This window comes from Macaca nemestrina, chromosome 1 (assembly GCF_043159975.1).
Source record: "Macaca nemestrina isolate mMacNem1 chromosome 1, mMacNem.hap1, whole genome shotgun sequence".
NCBI lineage: Eukaryota > Metazoa > Chordata > Mammalia > Primates > Cercopithecidae > Macaca > Macaca nemestrina.
In genome coordinates, this window is record NC_092125.1 from 31,356,796 (window position 1) to 31,376,699 (window position 19,904).

Consider the following 19,904-nt stretch of genomic DNA (forward strand, 5'->3'; position numbering starts at 1 on the left):
TTTTCCATTTGCTTGGTAATTTTTCCTCCATCCCTTTGTTTTGAGCCTATGTGGGTCTTTGCATGTGAGATGAGTCTCCTAAACGCACCACACCAATGAGTCCTGACTCTTTATCCAATTTGCCAGTCTGTGTCTTTTAATTGGGGCATTTAGCCCATTTACATTTAAGGTTAACATTGTTATGTGTGAATTTGAGCGTGTCATCGTGACGCTATCTGGTTATTTTGCACACTATGCAAAATAGTTGATGCAGAATAGTTGATGCAGTTTCTTCATAGTGCCATTGGCCTTTATATGTTTGGAGTGTTTTTGCAGTGGCTGGTACCAGTTGTCCCTTTCCATATTTAGTGCTTCCTTCAGGAGCTCTTCCAAGGCAGGCCTGGTGATGACAAAATCCCTCAGCATTTGTTTGTCTGGAAAGAATTTTATTTCTCCTTTTTCTATGAAGCTTAGTTTAGCTGGGTATGAAGGTCTGGGATGAAAATTATTTTCTTTAAGAATGTTGAATATTGGCCCCCACTGTCTTCTGGCTTGTAGGGTTTCTGCTGAGAGGTCCACTGTTAGTCTGATGGGCTTCCTTTTGTAGGTGACCTGGCCTTTCTCTCTGGCTGCCCTTAACATTTTTTCCTTCATTTCGACCTTGAAGAATCTGATGATTATGTGTCTTGGGGTTGATCTTCTCATGAAGTATCTTAGTGGTGTTCTCTGTATTTCCTGAATTTGAATGTTGGTCTTTCTTGCTGGGTCAGGGAAGTTCTCCTGGATAACATCCTGATCCTGAAGTGTGTTTTCCAACTTGATTCCATTCTACCTGTCTCTTTTAGATACTCCAATCAATCATAGGTTTGGTCTTTTTACATAGTCCCATATTTCTCAGAGGTTTTGTTTTTCCTTTTCATTCTTTTTTCTCTAATCTTCTCTTCTTGCCTTATTTCAGCAAGATGGTCTTCAGACTCTGATATCCTTTCTTCCACTTGATAGATTCAGCTATTGATCCTTATGCATGCTTCATGAAGTGTTCATGCTGTGTTTTTCAGCTCCATCAGGTCATTTATGTTCCTTTCAAACTGATTATTCTAGTTAGCAGCTCCTGTAACCTTTTATGAAGATTCTTAGCTTCTTTGCATTCAGTTTGAACATGCTCCTTTAGTTCAGCAGAGTTTGTTATTACCCACCTTCCGAAGCCTACTTCTGTCAATTCATCCATCTTATCCTCCATCCAGTTCTGTGCCTTTACTGGACAGGCATTGCGATCATTTGTAGGGGAAGAGGCACTCTGGCCTTTTGGGTTTTCAGTGTTTTTTCGTTGATTCTTTCTCATGTTCATGAGTTTGTTTAATATTGATCTTTGAGGCTGTTGACCCTTGGATGGGGTTTTTGTGGGGACTTTTTTTTGTTGTTGATGCTGTTGTTGTTGCTTTCTGTCTGTTTTTCTTGCAATGGTCAGGTCCTTCTTCTGTAGGGCTGCTGCAGTTTGCTGGGGGTTTGCTTCAGGACCCATTCATCTGGTTTGCTCCCACACCTGGATATGTCACTCGAGGAGGCTGGAGAACAGCAAAGATGGGTGCCTGCTCCTTCCTCTGGGAACTCTGACCTTGAGGGGCACCAACCTATGCTCCTGTATAGGGTGTCTGACAACCCCTGTCGGAGGGTCTCACCCAGTTGGGTGGCACAGGGAGCAGGACCCATTTAACGAACCACTTTGACTGTTCCTTGGTCTTTGGCTCATTTTTATTTGAATTTCCCACACCTAGTGAAATGTCAGGACACTTAGGTGTTGAATAGATAACTTCTTACTTAGCAAATGAAACATAGAAGGAAGTTTAAAAACAAATATTCCTTTTTTAACTTTTAAGTTCAGTGGTACATATGCAGGTTTGTTGCATAGGTAACCTTGTGTCATGGGGGTTTGTTGTACAGATGATTTCATCACCCATGTACCTGTAGTTATTTTTCCTGATTCTCTCCCTCCTCCCACCCTCCACCCTCCAAAAGGCCCCAGTGTGTTTTATTCCCTTCTATGTGTCCATGTGTTCTCATCATTTAGCTCCCACTTATACGTAAGAACATGTGATATTTGGCTTTCTGTTCCTGCATTAATTTACTAAGGATAATGGCCTCCAGCTCCATCCACAGTTCCTGCAAAAGACATGATCTCACTCTTTTTTAGGGCTACATAATATTCTATGGTATATATGTACCATTTCTTTATCCACTCTATCATTGACAGGCATTTAGGTTGATTCCATGTCTTTGCTATTGTGAATAGTGCTGCAGTGACATACATGTGCATGTGTCTTTATAATAGAATAATTTATATTCCTTTGGGTATATACCCAGTAATGGAATTGCTGGGTCCATGGTATTTCTCTCTTTAGGTCTTTGAGGAAATGTCACACTGTCTTCCACAATGGTTGAATTAATTTATACTCCCACCAACAGTGTGTAATTGTTCCTTTTTCTCCACAACCTCTCCAGCACCTGTTACTTTTTGACTTTTTAATAGCAGCCATTCTGACTGTTGTGAGGTGGTATCTCATTGTGGTTTTGATTTGCATTTCTCTATTGATCAGTGATGTTGAGCTTTTTTTGCATGTGCTTGTTGGCCACACGTATGTCTTCTTTTGAAAAGCATCTGTTCATATCCTTTGCCCACTTTTAACGGGGTTGTTTTAAAAACAAATAAATATTCTTTAAAAACACTGTTGTCATAATGGTGACCATTTATTGAGCACCTTTATGTGTCAGGCATGTTACGTAGATGTTTTCCTAATCCTCATAACATCAAAAGGTAGGTATTCTCTCTACTTCATAAACAAGGACACTGAGACTTAAGGGGGTTAAATAACTACTCCCTTAGGCAGGATGCAGTGGAGCTTGGCAGAGCCTGGCATGTGAGACACTAAATCTTCCTTTTCAGCTATGTTACCTCCCAATAGCTGGTTGGGTGACTAAGATGTCAAAACCTTAAAAAAGAAAAGATGCTGGCATTTTTTACTTACTTGAGGAAAAATTAATAACTCATGACAGAACCATTTTCCTACCTGTAAACTAGTTTCACAGATGACAGTATATTCAATTTCACACTTAAGCAGACAGTTTAGCTCTCCAATTATGTCCCCAGCAGTACAGAACTCTGTAAACATGTCACTGGACTTTCTATCAGGCCTTTGGCTACTCTCTATTCCAAAGGTAGGAGATAAACTATGCAACTGCAGAGGGAAAAAAGTGTGCAAAGGGAAAGAAAAAATTAAAATTTTGATCAAATCATAGGAGCTCCCACTATTTCTTACAACTTTCCAATGGAAGACAAAGATCTCCTGTCAGGTGTGAAAGAAGAATTAGGCTTAGGGAAAAAAATCATGATTTCTTTCACATTTCAACTCCCAAGGCAAGGATTTTTTTTCTCATCTTTAGTTTTACAGATGACCCCTATTTACAACTTTCTATTTATACCTGTCTTATATAAAAATCCCACCAGGGCTGGGCACAGTGGTTCACGCCTGTAATCCCAGCACTTTGAGAGGCCAAGGCAGGTGGATCACAAGATCAAGAGTTCGGGACCAGCCTGGCCAACGTGGTAAAACCCTGTCTCTACTAAAAAAAAAAAATACAAAAATTAGCCGGGCATAGTGGCGTGTGCTTGTAGTTCCAGCTACTCAGGAGACTGAGGCAGGAGGATTGTTTGAACCCAGGAGGCAGAGGTTGCAGTGAGCCAAGATCATGCCACTGCGCTCCAGCCTGGGTGACAGAGTGAGACTCCATCTCAAAGAAAAAAAAAATATCCCACCAAAACTGGAAATTATAGTATGCAACTAATACAATCACTCATTGAGTCCATTAGATATTCTTACCACAATGGGTTAATGCATCACGTGGAAATAACTTTTGATTGCCTGGGCACATAAATCAAATATTATGAATTAATATGCCTCCAAACCAAGCCATGATGTTAATGAAAGCCTTGTCTCTTTTCAAAATGCTTAAGAAAAATTACCATGCAACATCAACAGGAAAAGGTTTTAGGAAGAACATAGGATGGTTGAGTTACTTCAAGAAAATAACTGGTAGGCATAACTGGAGAAAGCAGAGAGGTATCAGATTTTAGGGGGAAGCTGAAAGAATTGGGATTAGAAGGATTACAGAATTTTTCAGAAAATTTAGCTGTAAACATCAAAGAGGAAGGGTATTGTTTAAGACACAGGAAACAGGACACAAAAGGTCACTCTCTCCCAGCAATTAGCATTCAGACTTTTAAAAGCATTCATGCTTCCAGAGGAGTTTGATTTTTTTTTTTTAAATGGCTGTAATTTTGAATGCAATTCAAAGGATCTTTGAGCAATGAAGAATGCCTCTGCTTTTTGCAAACAAAGAAAAGATGACGACATTTGAGGTAGGCAGCGTTTGAAAGGAGGCCCCCCCAAGATTCCTGTCTGTTGCTCAACCAAATACTAATCTAGGGACTGCAGTGAAGGGACTTTGAAGTGGAATTGAGGTTGCTAATCAGCTGACCTTAAAAAGATGATTTATGGAGTTAAGGATACTAATCAGCTGACCGTAAAAAGATCTACAAAGTCCCTTCACAGCCGTTCCAGATTAGTGTTTGATTAAACAACAGATGGGAATATTGGGGGGACTGTAATCACATGAGCCCTTGCAAGTAGAAGGGAGTCCATCAGAGAGAGATGTGTGAAGGATTCCATATGTCTTTGCTTGCTCTGAGACGTGAGGACTTGCACACAAAGATGAAAGAGAAGCTCTAGGAGCTCAAGGTGGGCTCCAGCTGACAGCCTTGAAGAAGCAGGGACTTCTGTTCAATAGCCATAAAGAATAACTAGATGTGCCAACAACCTCAAAGAGCCTGGAAACAGATTCTGCCCCTAGAGCTTCCAGAAGGTAATGCAGCCCTACTGACATCGTGATTTCAGCTTCTTGAGACCCAAGCAGTGAAATCAGCAGAACCCATTGGATTTCTGACCTACAGAACCATGAGATAATATATTTAAGCCACTAAATTTGTAGTAATTTGTTGTGGTATCAAAAGAGTACTAATATAACCTCTTCAGACCAAACATCATTGGACTATAGTTTAATAAGGCTTAGCTAGTCCAGTCACTGCAGGACAATCCCCAAAGAAACATGTTACAGCGAGTTGCAGCTTTTAAGTATTGAACTTGCCACATTTCATAAATACTGGCAGCTGTGTGTTTTTCCTAGCATTCTAATGGGAGTATAGTATAATGGCTAAGCACATGGATACTGGAGATAGACTACATGAGTTCAAAGTAATCTTTGGCCTCTGAGTATGTGTAGTTGGGGCCAAGTGGATTATTTTTTTTCTGTGCATCAGGTTTCTCATGTAAAAAATAGGGTTGTTGGCCAGGTTCGGTGGCTCACACCTATAATCCCAGCACTTTGGGAGGCCGAGGCAGGTGGCTCGCTTGAGGTCAGGAGTTCAACAACAGCCTAGTGAAACCCCATCTCTACTAAAAACACAAAAATTAGATGGGCCTGGTGGTGCGTGCCTATAATCCCAGCTACTTGGGAGGCTGAGGCAGGAGAATCTCTTGAACCCGAGGGGGAGATGTTGCAGTGAACTGAGATGGCCTCACCGCACTCCAGCCTGAGTGATAGAGTGAGACTGTCGCCCAGGCTGGAGTGCAGTGGCAGGATCTCAGATTCTCGTGTCTCAGCCTCCCAAGTAGCTGGGATTATAGACATGTGCTACCATACCCGACTAATTTTTGTATTTTTAGTAGAGACAGGGTTTTGCCAAGACTAGGCTGGTCTTGGACTCCTGCCTCATGTGATCCACCCGCCTAGCCCTCTCAAAGTGGTGGGATTACAGTTGTGAGCCATCGTGACTGGCCCACATTGCCTTTCTCGACTACCTTTTAAAAAATCACAATTAATCTCTTCATATCTCCATCATCTCTAACATACTGTAAACTTATTTGTTTGGTTCATTGTCCCATCTCCTTTTATCCCTCTACTAGAAATTAGGCTCCAAGAAGGCAGGGATTTGTGTCTGTTTTGTCAATCCCATGCCTAGAATTAATAGTGCCTGCCACATGGTGGTGATGAAGCAAGTATTTTGTTGAATAAATGAATGAACGGATGAATGAAAAGTGCTTAGAATAGTGCCAGAGAGTAAATAAGTGTTATATTGTGTCAGTATTCTATTTATTATAGTAGTTTATTTCCATGATATTTTAAGGTCTAATATACGCATTTCAAAACCAGAAAGCCGAATGTATTATTTTTCCCATAATAAGGATTTGTCATTTTATGACTATTATCTAGGATGATCTAGGAATTATTTGGTTCGCAAACTGGGGCTCACCCACGTATTCAGCTACTAAACTACTGTTATGCAGATACAAAGGATTCTTGTCCCCATCACTCTACTGAAATCGCTCTCTCTCTCTCTCTCTTTCTGTCTCTCTCTCTCTCTGGTCAACAAAAGCCTCCCATTGGACAGATTAAAAGTGGTATTTTTGATCCTCATTCTAATTCCTTTACGTGAGTAATTTAAGCCACGCCAAGTATTGATTTCCTTGTCTGAACATTCAGAAAAATCCTGCTTCCTCCCAGGATTGCTGCAAGAAATAAGTAAAGACTATGACAGCATTTTGTAGAATGGGAAGCACATTTCAGGTGTTGCATATTTATCTCTCAGCTGTCATGCTCAGAGTAGAAATGGTTTCATCACATTAAAAATTTAAACTTTTTCAGTATCTAAATTTATTCTTATTCTACAATTACATGTTTCAAAATACATTTTAAGTAAAAAAAAAAAAAAAAAAAAAAAAAATCAATAGTCCCTTACAATTGCCATTCCTGAAATAATTAAGTAGATTCCTTGTGGCATTTCACCTGCTTTACAAATGATATCTCCGTAGTCAAAACAGGCAAGTTTGGCTCTTTCCTGGGTGGGAAAAAAGGAAAAGAAAAAGAGAGTCAACATATATATGTTATATATATATATATATATGATTTTATATATATATGTAATCATATATATATGATTTTAAAGCTAAAATAGCTTCCAAGTAGCATAAAACACAAACTATATTCTTGGTTTATTATTGAACTGTAACGTGCTAATATACCATATCAACTTCTAGAAATAAAGGAACAGGCAAACAAACTTTGACTTTGTGATTAGTACTCAGCATAGTAACTGATATAACTGTGGAATGAATATTCACATTAATGAATGAAAACTTTCTTTTCAGCCCCGTTTGGGACTTGGGTTATAATGGTAAGCTAAACAATTTCCCTGCCTTCAGAACAAACTTTTAGTTATGTTGGGTAGATATTTACAATCAAATGGGATAATTATGACAAAGAAGACAGGGACAGGGTGCTATGCAAAAAAAAAAAAAAAAAAGTGCAGAAAAGCCACAGGATCCTATCTTGGTTGTTCAGTGAGCCCTTTACAGCAGACAGGACAGCTAAGCTGAGACTTGAAAGAGGAGGAGCAGATAGCTCGGATAACATGAGTTGAAGACCGCCAGGGCAGAAGATTCATACATGCAAAATCCAGAAGCAAACTGAACGTCTGCAGTTAGGGTAATAGCAAAGATTGTGTATGTCTCAGGCAGGGAGGGATGGAGACCAGGGTGGAGCCATCCACTAGGAATCAGCAGGTGCAGTACCTGCATCTACAATACTTTTAGACACTTATAACAATGTTTTAATGTCTTTTAGAATCAGGAGGAAAATTAGTTTTAGATAAAGAAAAATGTTTTAATATATAATACTAATATCTTCATTGTTATACTAACACAGTCATAAAGTCTAATTTTTCATAGTTTTGTGGAGGAAGAGGCCCACGAAGGCAGAAGTGCCCAGGGCCCCTGAGAGTCATGATGTCCTCTGAGCCCTCAGCAACTGCCCTGACTTCATGTGCTCTCTCCAGCACCACTCCTGCCAGAGGCCTCCGTGCTGCTCCTGGAACACACCAGGCACACTTGGCCTCAGGGCCTCCTTGCACCCACTACTCCCTTTGCCTGGGGTGCTCTTCTCTAAGACACTACTTGGCTTGCTCCCTCCCTTCTTTCACATCTCTCTTCAAATGTCACCTTATTAGAGCAGCCTTCCATGGCCGCTCTGTATTACCTTTTCTCTCGTTATTTTTCTCTGGCACTTATAACCACCTGATAGGCTATATGTTTATGTGTTTGGTGTGTTTATTGTCCGTCTCCATCCACATAACATAAGCTTTATGAAAGTAGGGACTTTGGCCAGGCACGGCGGCTCACGCCTGTAATCCCAGCACTTTAGGAGGCCAAGGTGGGTGGATCACTTGAGGTCAGGAGTTCAAGACCAGCCTGGCCAACATGGTGATACCCCATCTCTACTGAAAATACAAAAATTAGCTGGGCGTGGTGGCACATGCCTGTAATCCCAGCTACTTGGGAGGCTGAAACAGGAGAATCACTTGAACCCAGGAGGCGGAGTTTGCAGTGAGTCGAGATTGCACCTGGGCAGCAGAGTGAGACTCTATCTCAAAAAAATAAATAAATAAAATTAAATTAAAATTAAAAAATGAAAGTAGGGACTTTATCTATTTTGTTTACTGCCATATCACCAAACCTAGAACAGTCCCTGACATGTAGAGGATATTCAATAGATATTTGTTGAAAGAGTCCAAAGTCCTGTTGCAACCCTCAGCTGACAGAGCATGAACTTGAACACACCTCAGTTCTCACCGTTCCCTATTATACTACGGCCAATCAGCTTTACTTTTACACTATCTGCCCGGTCTGTATAGTAACTTAAATTCGAGACCCTTGCTCTAAAAAATGTCTCTCCAAGAGCGTACATCGAGAAGTCCAGAACTCTACAACATAAAATAGAATGGGACTGGTAACAGTCAGACACATATAGCTACTCCCAAGCAGATAAGGCATTGTGAAAAACTATCTTTGCCTTTAGGCTCAAAAAGAGATTTATTCCTCCTTTAGACTTTCCTGGGCCTCTGTCTTGGCTTTCCCTGAATTGGCCAGTATGTGACATGCTTTTCTGTTAATCTTTCATTAGGGAGTGGAAAAAATAGATAATTATCATCAAACCTGAGCCAGAATAGAAAAGAAAATCTTTACCTTGAAGAAGTCAATGAGAACATCTTTACCTTCCAGCCAAATGATGTTGTGAAGGTATTTGTCAGGAGTTGGGGGTGGGATTGCCTTTGGAAAGTTATTTAGTGCTTTTAATTTTTTAAGAAGTACCTAAAAACAAATAATCAAAATAATGGGGATCAGATCCTGTAACAGAAAATGGACAGTAGGCAAAAACTAAGGAAATCTAAATAAACTACTGTTAGGCAAGTATAACCTTGATGTTTGACTCACAGCTTCTCTCTTCCTATCTAAATTCCTCTAACCATTTTTGTCCCTAGTCTCCCCTTATTACTATTTTCACTGACTTACTAACTCGGATTGAACCTATCATCTTCATAATTCAATTGACACAGTGGATGGAGAAGCAGAAAAATCTAGTGAGTCTATAGGGTGAGCCAAAGGAAGATGCCATAGAGGGCAACCCTGTTAGGAAATGGAAAATCTAGAAAGTTTTTCCACATCTCTGTTCAAATCCCTTCCTTAGGCCTTGTCACATAGGCTGGCTATTGTGGGTTCTATAAAGTACTCTGTGTCCTTTTGATAAATCCCCCAACCATTTCTTTCCTAACTTAGTTCAAGTTGGTTTCTGTTACTTGCAATCAAGTAGTTTTGACAAATGGAGTGTACTGGCTAGCATTGGCATTCATCATCCTTTGCATTATCAAAGGCTGAAGGTGATTATAGACTTACCACCTGTGGTTAAACACTTTTTTTCAATCTCCCTCCTTATTACACACTGCTAAAGTAACCATGAAGGCTGGGGTATTATGCAGACAGAATCAAGCAAAATTACCTTATTTATCTCAGTGCTGTCATGCTTATCAATAATGCCTCTTGAACAAAGGAAGGTGAGATTTTTTAGAGCTTTAGCAATCACATTCCGGATTGCCTGTTTAGTCTTCAAAGCAATGACAACATCACGACCTTCATGCTCTATGAGTCCTACAGCAAAGAAAATAAAATTCAGTAAGTGGCCTGTGCAATAACCACAATAGCTAATATTAGTATAATACTGTATAATTTCCGAAGCATTTACACAATATTCTTTTATTCTAGTTTCATGCAGAACTCGTAAGGTCAGCAGGACAAGAGTTATTTTCAACCCTATTTTACGGATGAGAACATTGGAAACTGGCTTCCCCCACCAGCTAAGAGAAAATCACTCTGTCTTATCCCCATGGCATCTCCTCTATATCTCTATTATGGAACTCATTACATTATCATGTTACTGTTTTTACTTCTCTGTCTCATCCTCCATATTGTATAATTTTTGTTGGTTAGATGAATACATGACAGAATGAAAGTATCCCTGGACTTTGGCTGGTGGGTATTTCTGAGATCAAGGCGCATATTCTTTCCCCTTTAGTAAACCTGAGCAGACATGAACTGGACTGTGAGTCAAGGCTAAAATTGCATCTGTTTCATCTTCATATTCAACATTGAACACAATGCTTGCCATATCGAAGGTACACACTCTTTTTTTTTTTTTTTTAACTAAATGAATTGACCACTAAAGTGAAAGGTAGCAATGATCAAAAGCATAGGTTTTAGTGTCAGATACACCTGGGCTAGAAACCTGGCTCACTACTTACTAGCCATAGGGCCTCAGGCAAATTAACCTCTCTAATAATAGTATTTGCCTCATAGAGTAATTATAAGGATTAAATGAAATAATGTACATAAAGAGTTAGCAGTTCTTGCCATGATAAGCATTCAGTCATCATTTGCAGTAACCACATGGAAACAAGCACTGCCTTTTAGAGTAGTGAATTGAGAAAACTTTGTAATATTCCATACTGATCTAAAACATAATATAAAGCAGCTGTCCTAACCCCTAATCTTTAAAAGCACAGAAATAAAAATCTGTCAATATGTAAATGGCAACGATGGGTCATGGGTTTTCTGAGATAATGCCAAAAGATCCTAATCTATTGTCTCTAAACTTACACTTTCATTCATTAGACCACATTCTTTCCATTTTGATTTGGAATGTGTAACCCCATATGGCATCTTACAATGTGGTCATGAATATGAAATGGTTTTACTTTATTTTATTTTCTGATAACTTCCATTTATTAAGGGCCTTCCGTATGCCAGGCCGTCTACCAGATGCGTTTGCACACACTGAGAGCCTGGCCCACAGCCCCACATGAGGAAAGCTGACCCAAAAAACTTGGCATAAAATCCTTGGGCTCCTGCTCTGTGCTTCAAGTAAAGTGGAGTGACTGGAGATACTCAAGAAATGACATTCGTTGCAGGCCTACATTCCAGAGTATCTTTGCAAAAAACAAAACAATGAAACAAAAACATTTTGTCAAAGGTAACCTTTACGTGTCTTTTTCTTCTAACCTTGAGGACTCTGACCTTGCCACCTTAATACACTTTCTACACTCCTCTCATTCTTTCCTCTACACCCCCATAACAACTAACAGGACTCTGCTAACTTTTTCAATTATCTATTGATAACACTCATATACTCCACAAGATTCTGCACTGTTTAAGGGTCAGGATCTACCCATCTTTGCTTTCCCATACCTGGCCCATTAGCTGTGTTTAATAAATGCTTGTTGAATGCATAAATGAATGAGCAAGTAAATGAAAGCATGAATTGTTCTTCTTTTATTAAATTATAGGATAAGAAGGTATGACTTTAAGAACTCAGATACTTCAACTGCCTACCTAATTCTTTGACAGCATCCTGTTTGTTGGTTTCCAAAATTTCATATAGTTTCTGTAAGAAATTAAGACAAACACGTATTTCTTATTATTGATATAGTTTGTGTCAGAAATTAAGAAAAACATGCATTTCTTCTTATACTCCTGAGAAGTATATTTATTATACCAAGTATAGTTCTGGCCTTCCTTTCATTTTTATTTTTTGAGACAGAGTCTTGTTCTGTTGCCCAGGTTGGAGTGCAGTGGTGCGATCTTGGCTCACTGCAACCTCCACTACCCGGGTTCAAGTTATTCTCATGCCTCAGCCTCCCAAGTAGCTGGGAATATAAGTGTGGGTGACCACACCCAGCTAATTTTTATATTTTTAATACAGATGGAGTTTCTCCATGTTGGCTAGGCTGGTTCAAGGAACTCCTGACCTCAGATGATCTACCCACCTCGGCCTCCCAAAGTGCTGGGATTACAGGCATGAGCCACCACATCCAGCCTGGCTTTCTTTTGAAATTCAGAGAAAAGGAAGTATGGTAGAGGACATTTCACTTAGTTAACTTTAGAAAAGCTATTGGCTCAATTCTTCCCTCTGGGTCAATTCTGCTGCTTTGCCCATGCTCAGACGTCAATGAGTCTAGTACGGTCGATGAGTCTAGTACGGTCAGTAGCTTGCATAACTACTGTGCCTAATACTTATCAGAAAAGATCAGTATGTACTCCACTGTGCACCAAGGAGAATTCTCATAGGCAGCGCCTGATTTGGGAGTGAGCCAACTGAGCAGCTAGTTGGGAGGCCATCCTATCAGGAGCACAAAAAGAAGTAGAAAACTGAGAAAATACGATATTGATTTGTTCATATTTCTAACAAATAACTCCTTAGATAACTGAAGAAACCACTGCACTCCAGGGCTAACCAATCTCTGCTCAACCAATCACGCAACAGGTATTTGTTGGATGCCCACTATATCCCAGGCACTTTTCCTATTGAAGCTTACCCTCTAGCTTTGAGTCACTGGGGAGTTTGCTCTTGGCTACACCAACAGTCCTGAAATCACACAACTGACAGTTCTTCAGGGTTGTCAGGTACAGATGTCTGAAACTCTGCCCCAAATAATGCATGGCATAGTGCTCTTTATAGCGAACAACTGGTTTGTTATCTAAAGTTTACGCAAAGTTAAGTTTTTATGGGGTTTTTTTGTTGGTTTTTGTTTTGGTTTAGAAAAAAATCACGTGTAACGAATCCCTCATTTTGAATATAAGAATAAGGTATATAATATTTATTAAATTATTTCTTCTTACTCGATAACATTGCATCGATATTGGGAAGGTGCCAAATTACTAGCCTGTCCACAACCAATTACCATCCTAGTCCAGCCCTGCTTGCATAGCTGCAAAGATAGCAGTTAGGCCCCCTTCACACCAAACTAGACTTACAGCAACCCTGTAAGACTGCTCTAGAACGCCTTTGCACAGAAGCACATGGGAACTGACTCCTGGCTATAGAGACAGCATAATCATGAAAGCCTGGGGATACATTTATTTTTCTTAAGGTGAGCTGCCACAGGCCAACTTCCAGAACCAAGTCAGTTTCAGAATCAACACCAGTTAGACATCTAAACACATCTCAAAAGGCCATTTAAATCTTTACTGGTGCCCCTTTTAAAACGTCACAGGAGATTCACTTCACCTGTGACACGTCAAGGAAACTGCCCTCAGATGCGTAGAAGGCATCTTCTCCCAGCTCCTGAAAACACAGTCTTAACTCCCCCCACTGGCTCTTGTTTTTCTTCTCTTTTCCTCCTACTTCTGAAATCTTTTCTCCTATGAATAGCTCTGTGTTCTTTCTAATGCAGATCAGTCCAGGCTTTGAGTAGTTCTTTTAATTTTCTTCTCCATTCTTCAAAGTAAAGCAACAGGAGAGAATTCTGTTACACATTAATGTTCAATCCAATAAAGGTAGATATCTTCACAGCCTCTTTTCCTCTTCTGATTTCAATAAGTAAAGAGCCTCTCTTGACTGAGGTAATGCAACCATCACCACAAAAATAGGCACCATAACCAGAAGACAATTCTCCAGGCCATCCATGGTTTTATGTATCCACACATACTCATTGTAGTAATCAGGATTTAAATCCATCTCTGGTTAAAAATCAAGAATGTCACTTTCCGCTGTTGATACTGCTCACCTTAGCCCCTCACTGACACATGTGAAAATGTAACCAAAATCACCAAACATTGGGGGCAAAAACAGAATGAAATATAGAAACCAAACACAACAAATAGGAGAATGAACCCCAAGGAAGCAGAAGTAACACAGGAAGCAAAAAATCTTTTAAGATGAAAAGAAGATTCTAGGTAATGTTATATTAATTCTTTTAAAGCAAACAGTTGTTACAAAAAGGAAGCAACTACAGTTTTTGGAGATCAAAAAGCAATTGTCAAAAAAGTTTAAAAAGTTTAATAGATGGGTTAAACAGAAGAATGAACACAACTAGAAATTTAAAAATTTGTAAACTGGAAAATCAACTGAAAGATTCTCATTGCAAAGAGCAGAGCTGACAGTTATGAGTGAAAAATAAGGAAGTTTTTTTATCTAAGGAATGAGAGTCTCCTTTACATTATCAGGCCCAAAGAAGCATGAGAATGAGACAGCAGTCACGTTCCACTTTCCCTACTCTTTGCAAGTGGCTGGTAGTAGACAGACTGGTGTGAGGGAGCCTGGTTAGGAGCGGATTCACTCCACCTCTAGGCTCCCATCTAGTACTTACCGCGTAGTGGCTGGAAATGAAGAGGATCTTAAATGACAAAAAATAAATACTTCTACTCACCCACCCCACAGTACCAGGATTTCAAGTTTTCACTGTCAAATCTTTGTTCTCTTTTCCTCTATTCCTCTCTTCGTAAGGCTTACCCTTTCTTTGAAGCCTTATTCAAGTCTCAAATCCTGCCTAATGCCTTTGCAAGTGTCCTGTCTTTTAGAGAGTGTTACAGAGACATACTAGATCTCTTCTCTATACTCTGCACTCAGAAAAGAGATAGTGTATTTTCTGCTATGAAGATAATAAATGAGTTTGATGATAACTACTGAAATATAATGATCAGAGACTTTTCTCTGCAGCACCTCGTATGATATAATAAACAACTGAATCCATTTCAACTGTTGGAATTTGTCTGTTTGGTCAAACATATATAGAACCAGTCTTAAAAGAAGTGAATACACCTAAGGTGTTTTTCTCCCCAAATGACCAGTGCTTGTTTCTCACCTGATATATTGATTCATGGACAGATATTTGTTTTATTAGAAGTTTGGCATCTTCTTGACTTTTGATATAGCCTTTTGTAATACTATACATCAAGCTGAGGCGCTTTTTGATCTGCACATCTGCAATATTTACCAGTATTGGTACTATTATCTGGAATAATGAGAAGAAGAAAAAAAAAACCTGTACATTTTATGAGGAAAAGCACCCTGTGAGGCAGAAATTCATAGCGTCATCTCCAGACCAGCAACAGCAGAGCCCACAAACTTGTTAAGAATGCAGATTCTCAGGTCCCACTGGAGACCTGCGGAATCAGACACTCGGGTGGGGCCCAGTAGTCGGTGTCTTAGCAAGTCTTCCAGGTGATTCTGTGCCTACAAAAGTCAAGACCCATTCTCTAAAGAAGGCGAAGCTTAGTGAATAATTGACTCTTGCTTTAGGGGAAAGTCTCTAGCACTGCCTTTTCCCTCATTCTCTGTAGCCCCAGATTTCAGAAAACCCCTAACCACGTCTCCTAACCTAGGTCATAGTTACTCACTGAACAAATCATCTCTCTGTGCCTCAGTTTCTTTACTTGCAAAATAGGAAACTTAAGGTATCTAAGATCCTGCCTAGTTCTATATTTCTCCAATCATAAGCTAAGGCAGGCTAGTGTCATGACTTAAGAGAATGGGATTTTAAATATACACCTCTCTAAATTCAAATGCAAGCTCTCCTATTTACCAGCTCTGTGACCTTGAGCAAGTTATTTACTGACTTTGAGGACTCAGTTTCCTCATGTGTAAAATGAGGAAATAATATCTAAGTACCAGAATTCCAATAGAGCTGCTCCTCAAAATCCACGTAGTCACTCACACAGACAGGGGGCTTCCCACAGGGTTAAAGTCACGTCAGAGCACAGGGGCAGATGGTGAGGGACTGGGTAACAAGGGAAGAAAAAAAAAGTGAACTGGGAGATGGCATTATAGTGAAGGAGTTACAAGAGCAGAGAAGGGAATTTTTTTTAAGCTGCTATTTTGCCTTTGAAACTTTGGGCAAAGGGAGAGAGGTTTAAAGAAGATATTTTCAAAGTTACACTCTGCAGTGTACTGACACTCTTTGAGCTGTCCTTTAGGGCACCTAAAGATCACCAATATTCTTTCAAGTTTTCCAATGCACGTTTGTTTCTTTTGAAAGCCACATTATGCTGAGACTGGCTATGAGCCACCTAACTTCACAGAGTGGTGAAATCTACCTCACAGAGCTATTCCATTAATTAAACTAGATAATTTATGTAAAGTGCTTTACACAGGTCCTGGGAAATAGTGAGTGTTCAATTAAAAACCATGATAATACACTTCACTGAGATTTGTCAGAGCATGCGAGACAGAAGGGATGACTGGTTCGGAGCATTGCTGCCCACACTCTAAACAGATTTGGTTTATGTAAAGTCCCTAATAGGCAAAAAGAGTCAGGCTGGTGGGATCAGGGGAAAGCAAAAGGAAGCAGCAGATAAGCTGCAAGCCTGCCTTTGTTCATGGACCAGGTCGCATTGCCCTCCTGCACAAATAACTCAAAATCTTCTTGTGCCCAACCACCACCAGACTCCTGCAAGTTAGTTCACTGCAACCGTGGCCTTAACCGCACAAAGCCCTTTTCAACAGACAGCATAAACACTATCCTATAAAATCTCCAGCAAGCCTTTGTTTCTTCGCAGTTGCCTTCTTTCTTGCAGGCTGCCCATTGTTTCCCTGGCAATGTATTTTTCTACTGTCTCTAATAAATAAATATGCCTTTCTTTATCTACAACTGTCTTGGTAAATTCTTTTACTGCCACGCCGCCAGCCCAGATAGCTGTCGCTCCCCTGTGACAGTTTCCACAATAATACACTTTTAAATCTTTGTTTCATTTTAAATACTCTTCACAAAGTATTACTTCTAAAATAATTATTTTACATTTACCCGCATACGATCTCTATATAAATACTGATTACCTAAAGAAACTTCTACCTTTGATTTTAAGTCTTTGCCTCACACAACATACCCTGATTTCTAGCGTAGTGTACCTGATGGTGGAGTTACACCTTACATGAGCGCTTTGCTTCAAACTCAGCTCATAAGGCTAAAAGCACATCGAATCAAAATTACCCTTTAAACCAGGTACAGTAACTCTGAATAGTAATTCTTATGAACACTAAAGTTTGGTTACACCAATGTAGAATAAATCAAGGAACAAAAGAGAAAATCTGTAAGCACAAGCTGGATAGTCAAACAATTCTGCCTTAAAGATAACTATTATACGTTGTGGAGAATGGAGACTAGGTGGGGGAGTCTCATGTGTGCATTTTACCATCAGGGTTTATAGCAATTATTTTTAATGTTAAGTCTCTGTATATAACTTCAATAAATACTAACATGATGGATTTGCTTGATGTAATAAGAATTAAACAACAACAAACATGGCATGGCAAGTGAAATCATTTAAAGCCCTGAAGTTAAAAGTTTATGTAATGCAACTCCATTGGAAAGAGAGAAAAGAGGTTTAAGATTTGAAACTGAAAGTATAAAAATCTGCCTTCAGTATCAAAACCAGAGTCATGGAATGAAGGCATAGTAATTGTTAAGGCAACTGAAGGCCACGGTAAAATTAAACTCCATAGGTAGTATGCTATGTGACTGTGGAGCTATGGAGGAAATATTTTTGCTTCTGTAGAGTTTGGGAGACATGAACAAATTTTACTGAAACTTAAAGAACTTGTCTTTGGGTTACCCTGCTTCTAGTGACACCAAGATTTTCATTCATTCACTCAACACATATTTACTAGCGTTTACTCTATGCCAGGCACTGTTCTGGAGGCAGAGGTTACATCAATGACCAAAACAGGCCGAGTATGGTGGCTCATGCCTGTAATCCCAGCACTTTGGGAGGCTGAAACAGGAGGATTGCTGGAGCCCAGGAGCTTGACACCAGCCTGGGCAATACAGTGAGATCCCATCTCTATTCAAAAATGTAAAAAGAAAGACCAAAACAAAGATCTCTAACTCATGGAGAGTACGTACCATATACAGTAAATAGTTGATAAGTACTATGGGGCAAAAATTAAAGTTGAGCAGGTAGAAGAGAATCAGGAGGATGAGGTAGAAATTGAGGGTGTGAAGGGTGGGTTGCCAGTTGACATAGGCTGGTCAGGAGAGGCATCTGTGACAAGGTGAGATTTGAGCAATGGCTTGAAGGTGATGAGAAAGGGAACCATGCAGATACCTATTGAGAGGGTGTTCCAGAAGAGACAACTCCTGCTCTCATTTCTTTCAAAACAATGAGGTTTTTTACTCACCTAACACAATGTAAAAAAAGAATTTAAAATTTTTATTTTATTATTTATTATTATTTTTTGAGACAGGGTCTGGCTTTGTCACCAGAGCCATCATTGCACTCTGTCTGACTGGAGTGCAATGGCACAGTCTCAGCTCTCTGCAGCCTCAACCTCCTGGGCTCAAGCGATCCTCCCACCTCAGCCTCCCAAGTAGCTGGGACCACAGGTGCACACCATCATGCCTAGTTAATTTCTTAATTTTTTCTAGTGATGGGGTCTTGCTATGTTGTCCAGTTTGTTTCAAACTTCTGGACTCAAGCAATCCACCCACCTAGGCCTCCCAAAGTGCTGGGATTATAGGTGCAAGCTACAACTCCTGGCAAATCTTAATATTTTAAAATGTGAAATCTTACCTTGAAGAGAGGAAGAAATCTAATTATTCTTAAATATCCCATTATTACTGTAAGCTGAATAAGAGCCAAGTTGTGTCGTCTCAATTTCACAAAGTATACACAAAAGATATCAATGATTCCAACAACCAGGATAAAAAATTCCAAAGTATTCCAATATTGTCGAAAATATTTCCTTTTCAAAATTATTATCTGTATATAAAACAAATGTACAGGTGTCATTTCATAGCACCTATACAGTAATGTTGGGGGGAAGGAATCTATAAAATTAACAATGAAGTTCTTAACTACAAATGAGTTATATTCAAAAAGTTGAGCTTTAAGTTATTCATCTGGAATCCCCCCAAAAATTCTTTTAACTCTTCACCATTTATAATTTGGTTAAAAATATATACTCTATAACAAAGCTGGAATGCCAAAAACAAGCAATAAAAATAGCAACAAACAGATTCATTGCAATACTATTAATAATAAAGTATGAAAGAGTAATGCTCAGAAATCACCTTACACATTTATACTAATAATTAACTCACATTTTATGACAAGGACCTAGCAAACCAATTCTTATTCACTTATTTATTTCTTGCATCATTACACAAAATATTTGAGGAAAACATCCATGTCTGGATTTTCAATTATCCTTTACCTGATACTTGAGAATCTCTCTACTTTTATGATACTTAACTGATGTTCAATACTATGACTCTTACACTAATTTCACTATTAAACTCGGAAAATTCAAAAACGTTACTAAAATTTCAGGATCTCATCGACTATCATAGCAAATGGTTCTTGGTATCAAGTCACTTCAATAATATGACAAAATAGATTCAAAATACCTGAATTGCTCTTTTTATAGATTCTATTTCTATTTTAAACAGTACCTTCAATGTTGATTCTAATACATATAAAAACATAAAATAGTAGTTTATTGATATCAGTGCTGACACATGTAAATCTCTTGCCATTGGCCACAGATGTGTCATCATAGGATAAATATATATCAAATTTATAATCTGTCCTGTATATTCAAATTCTTCAGAAAATACTATGTGAAATATAAAAGTCAGAAATGCGTTACTCCTGAAAAGAGATCAAATAAAATGTTAGATCACTTAAAAGTATAATTAAGCAGCTGAAGTTCAA

The 19,904-nt window shown here is 39.1% G+C and overlaps 1 protein-coding gene across 11 annotated transcripts in view; it reads right to left on the minus strand.

Annotated features, from left to right (window-relative positions):
• Window positions 1-19,904, minus strand: part of LOC105484439 (solute carrier family 9 member C2 (putative)) — a 101,861-nt gene that overhangs the window by 14,177 nt on the left and 67,780 nt on the right. For all 11 annotated transcript variants that reach the window (XM_011746016.3, XM_011746015.3, XM_011746014.3 and 8 more), the window contains 8 exons: window positions 19,643-19,841; window positions 18,762-18,950; window positions 15,059-15,208; window positions 11,808-11,859; window positions 9,922-10,070; window positions 9,111-9,236; window positions 6,830-6,928; window positions 3,045-3,212 (listed from right to left, as the gene is read on the minus strand). In XM_011746016.3, the coding sequence (XP_011744318.1) occupies window positions 3,045-3,212; window positions 6,830-6,928; window positions 9,111-9,236; window positions 9,922-10,070; window positions 11,808-11,859; window positions 15,059-15,208; window positions 18,762-18,950; window positions 19,643-19,841 (1,132 nt within the window). The remainder of the gene's footprint in view (window positions 1-3,044; window positions 3,213-6,829; window positions 6,929-9,110; window positions 9,237-9,921; window positions 10,071-11,807; window positions 11,860-15,058; window positions 15,209-18,761; window positions 18,951-19,642; window positions 19,842-19,904) is intronic.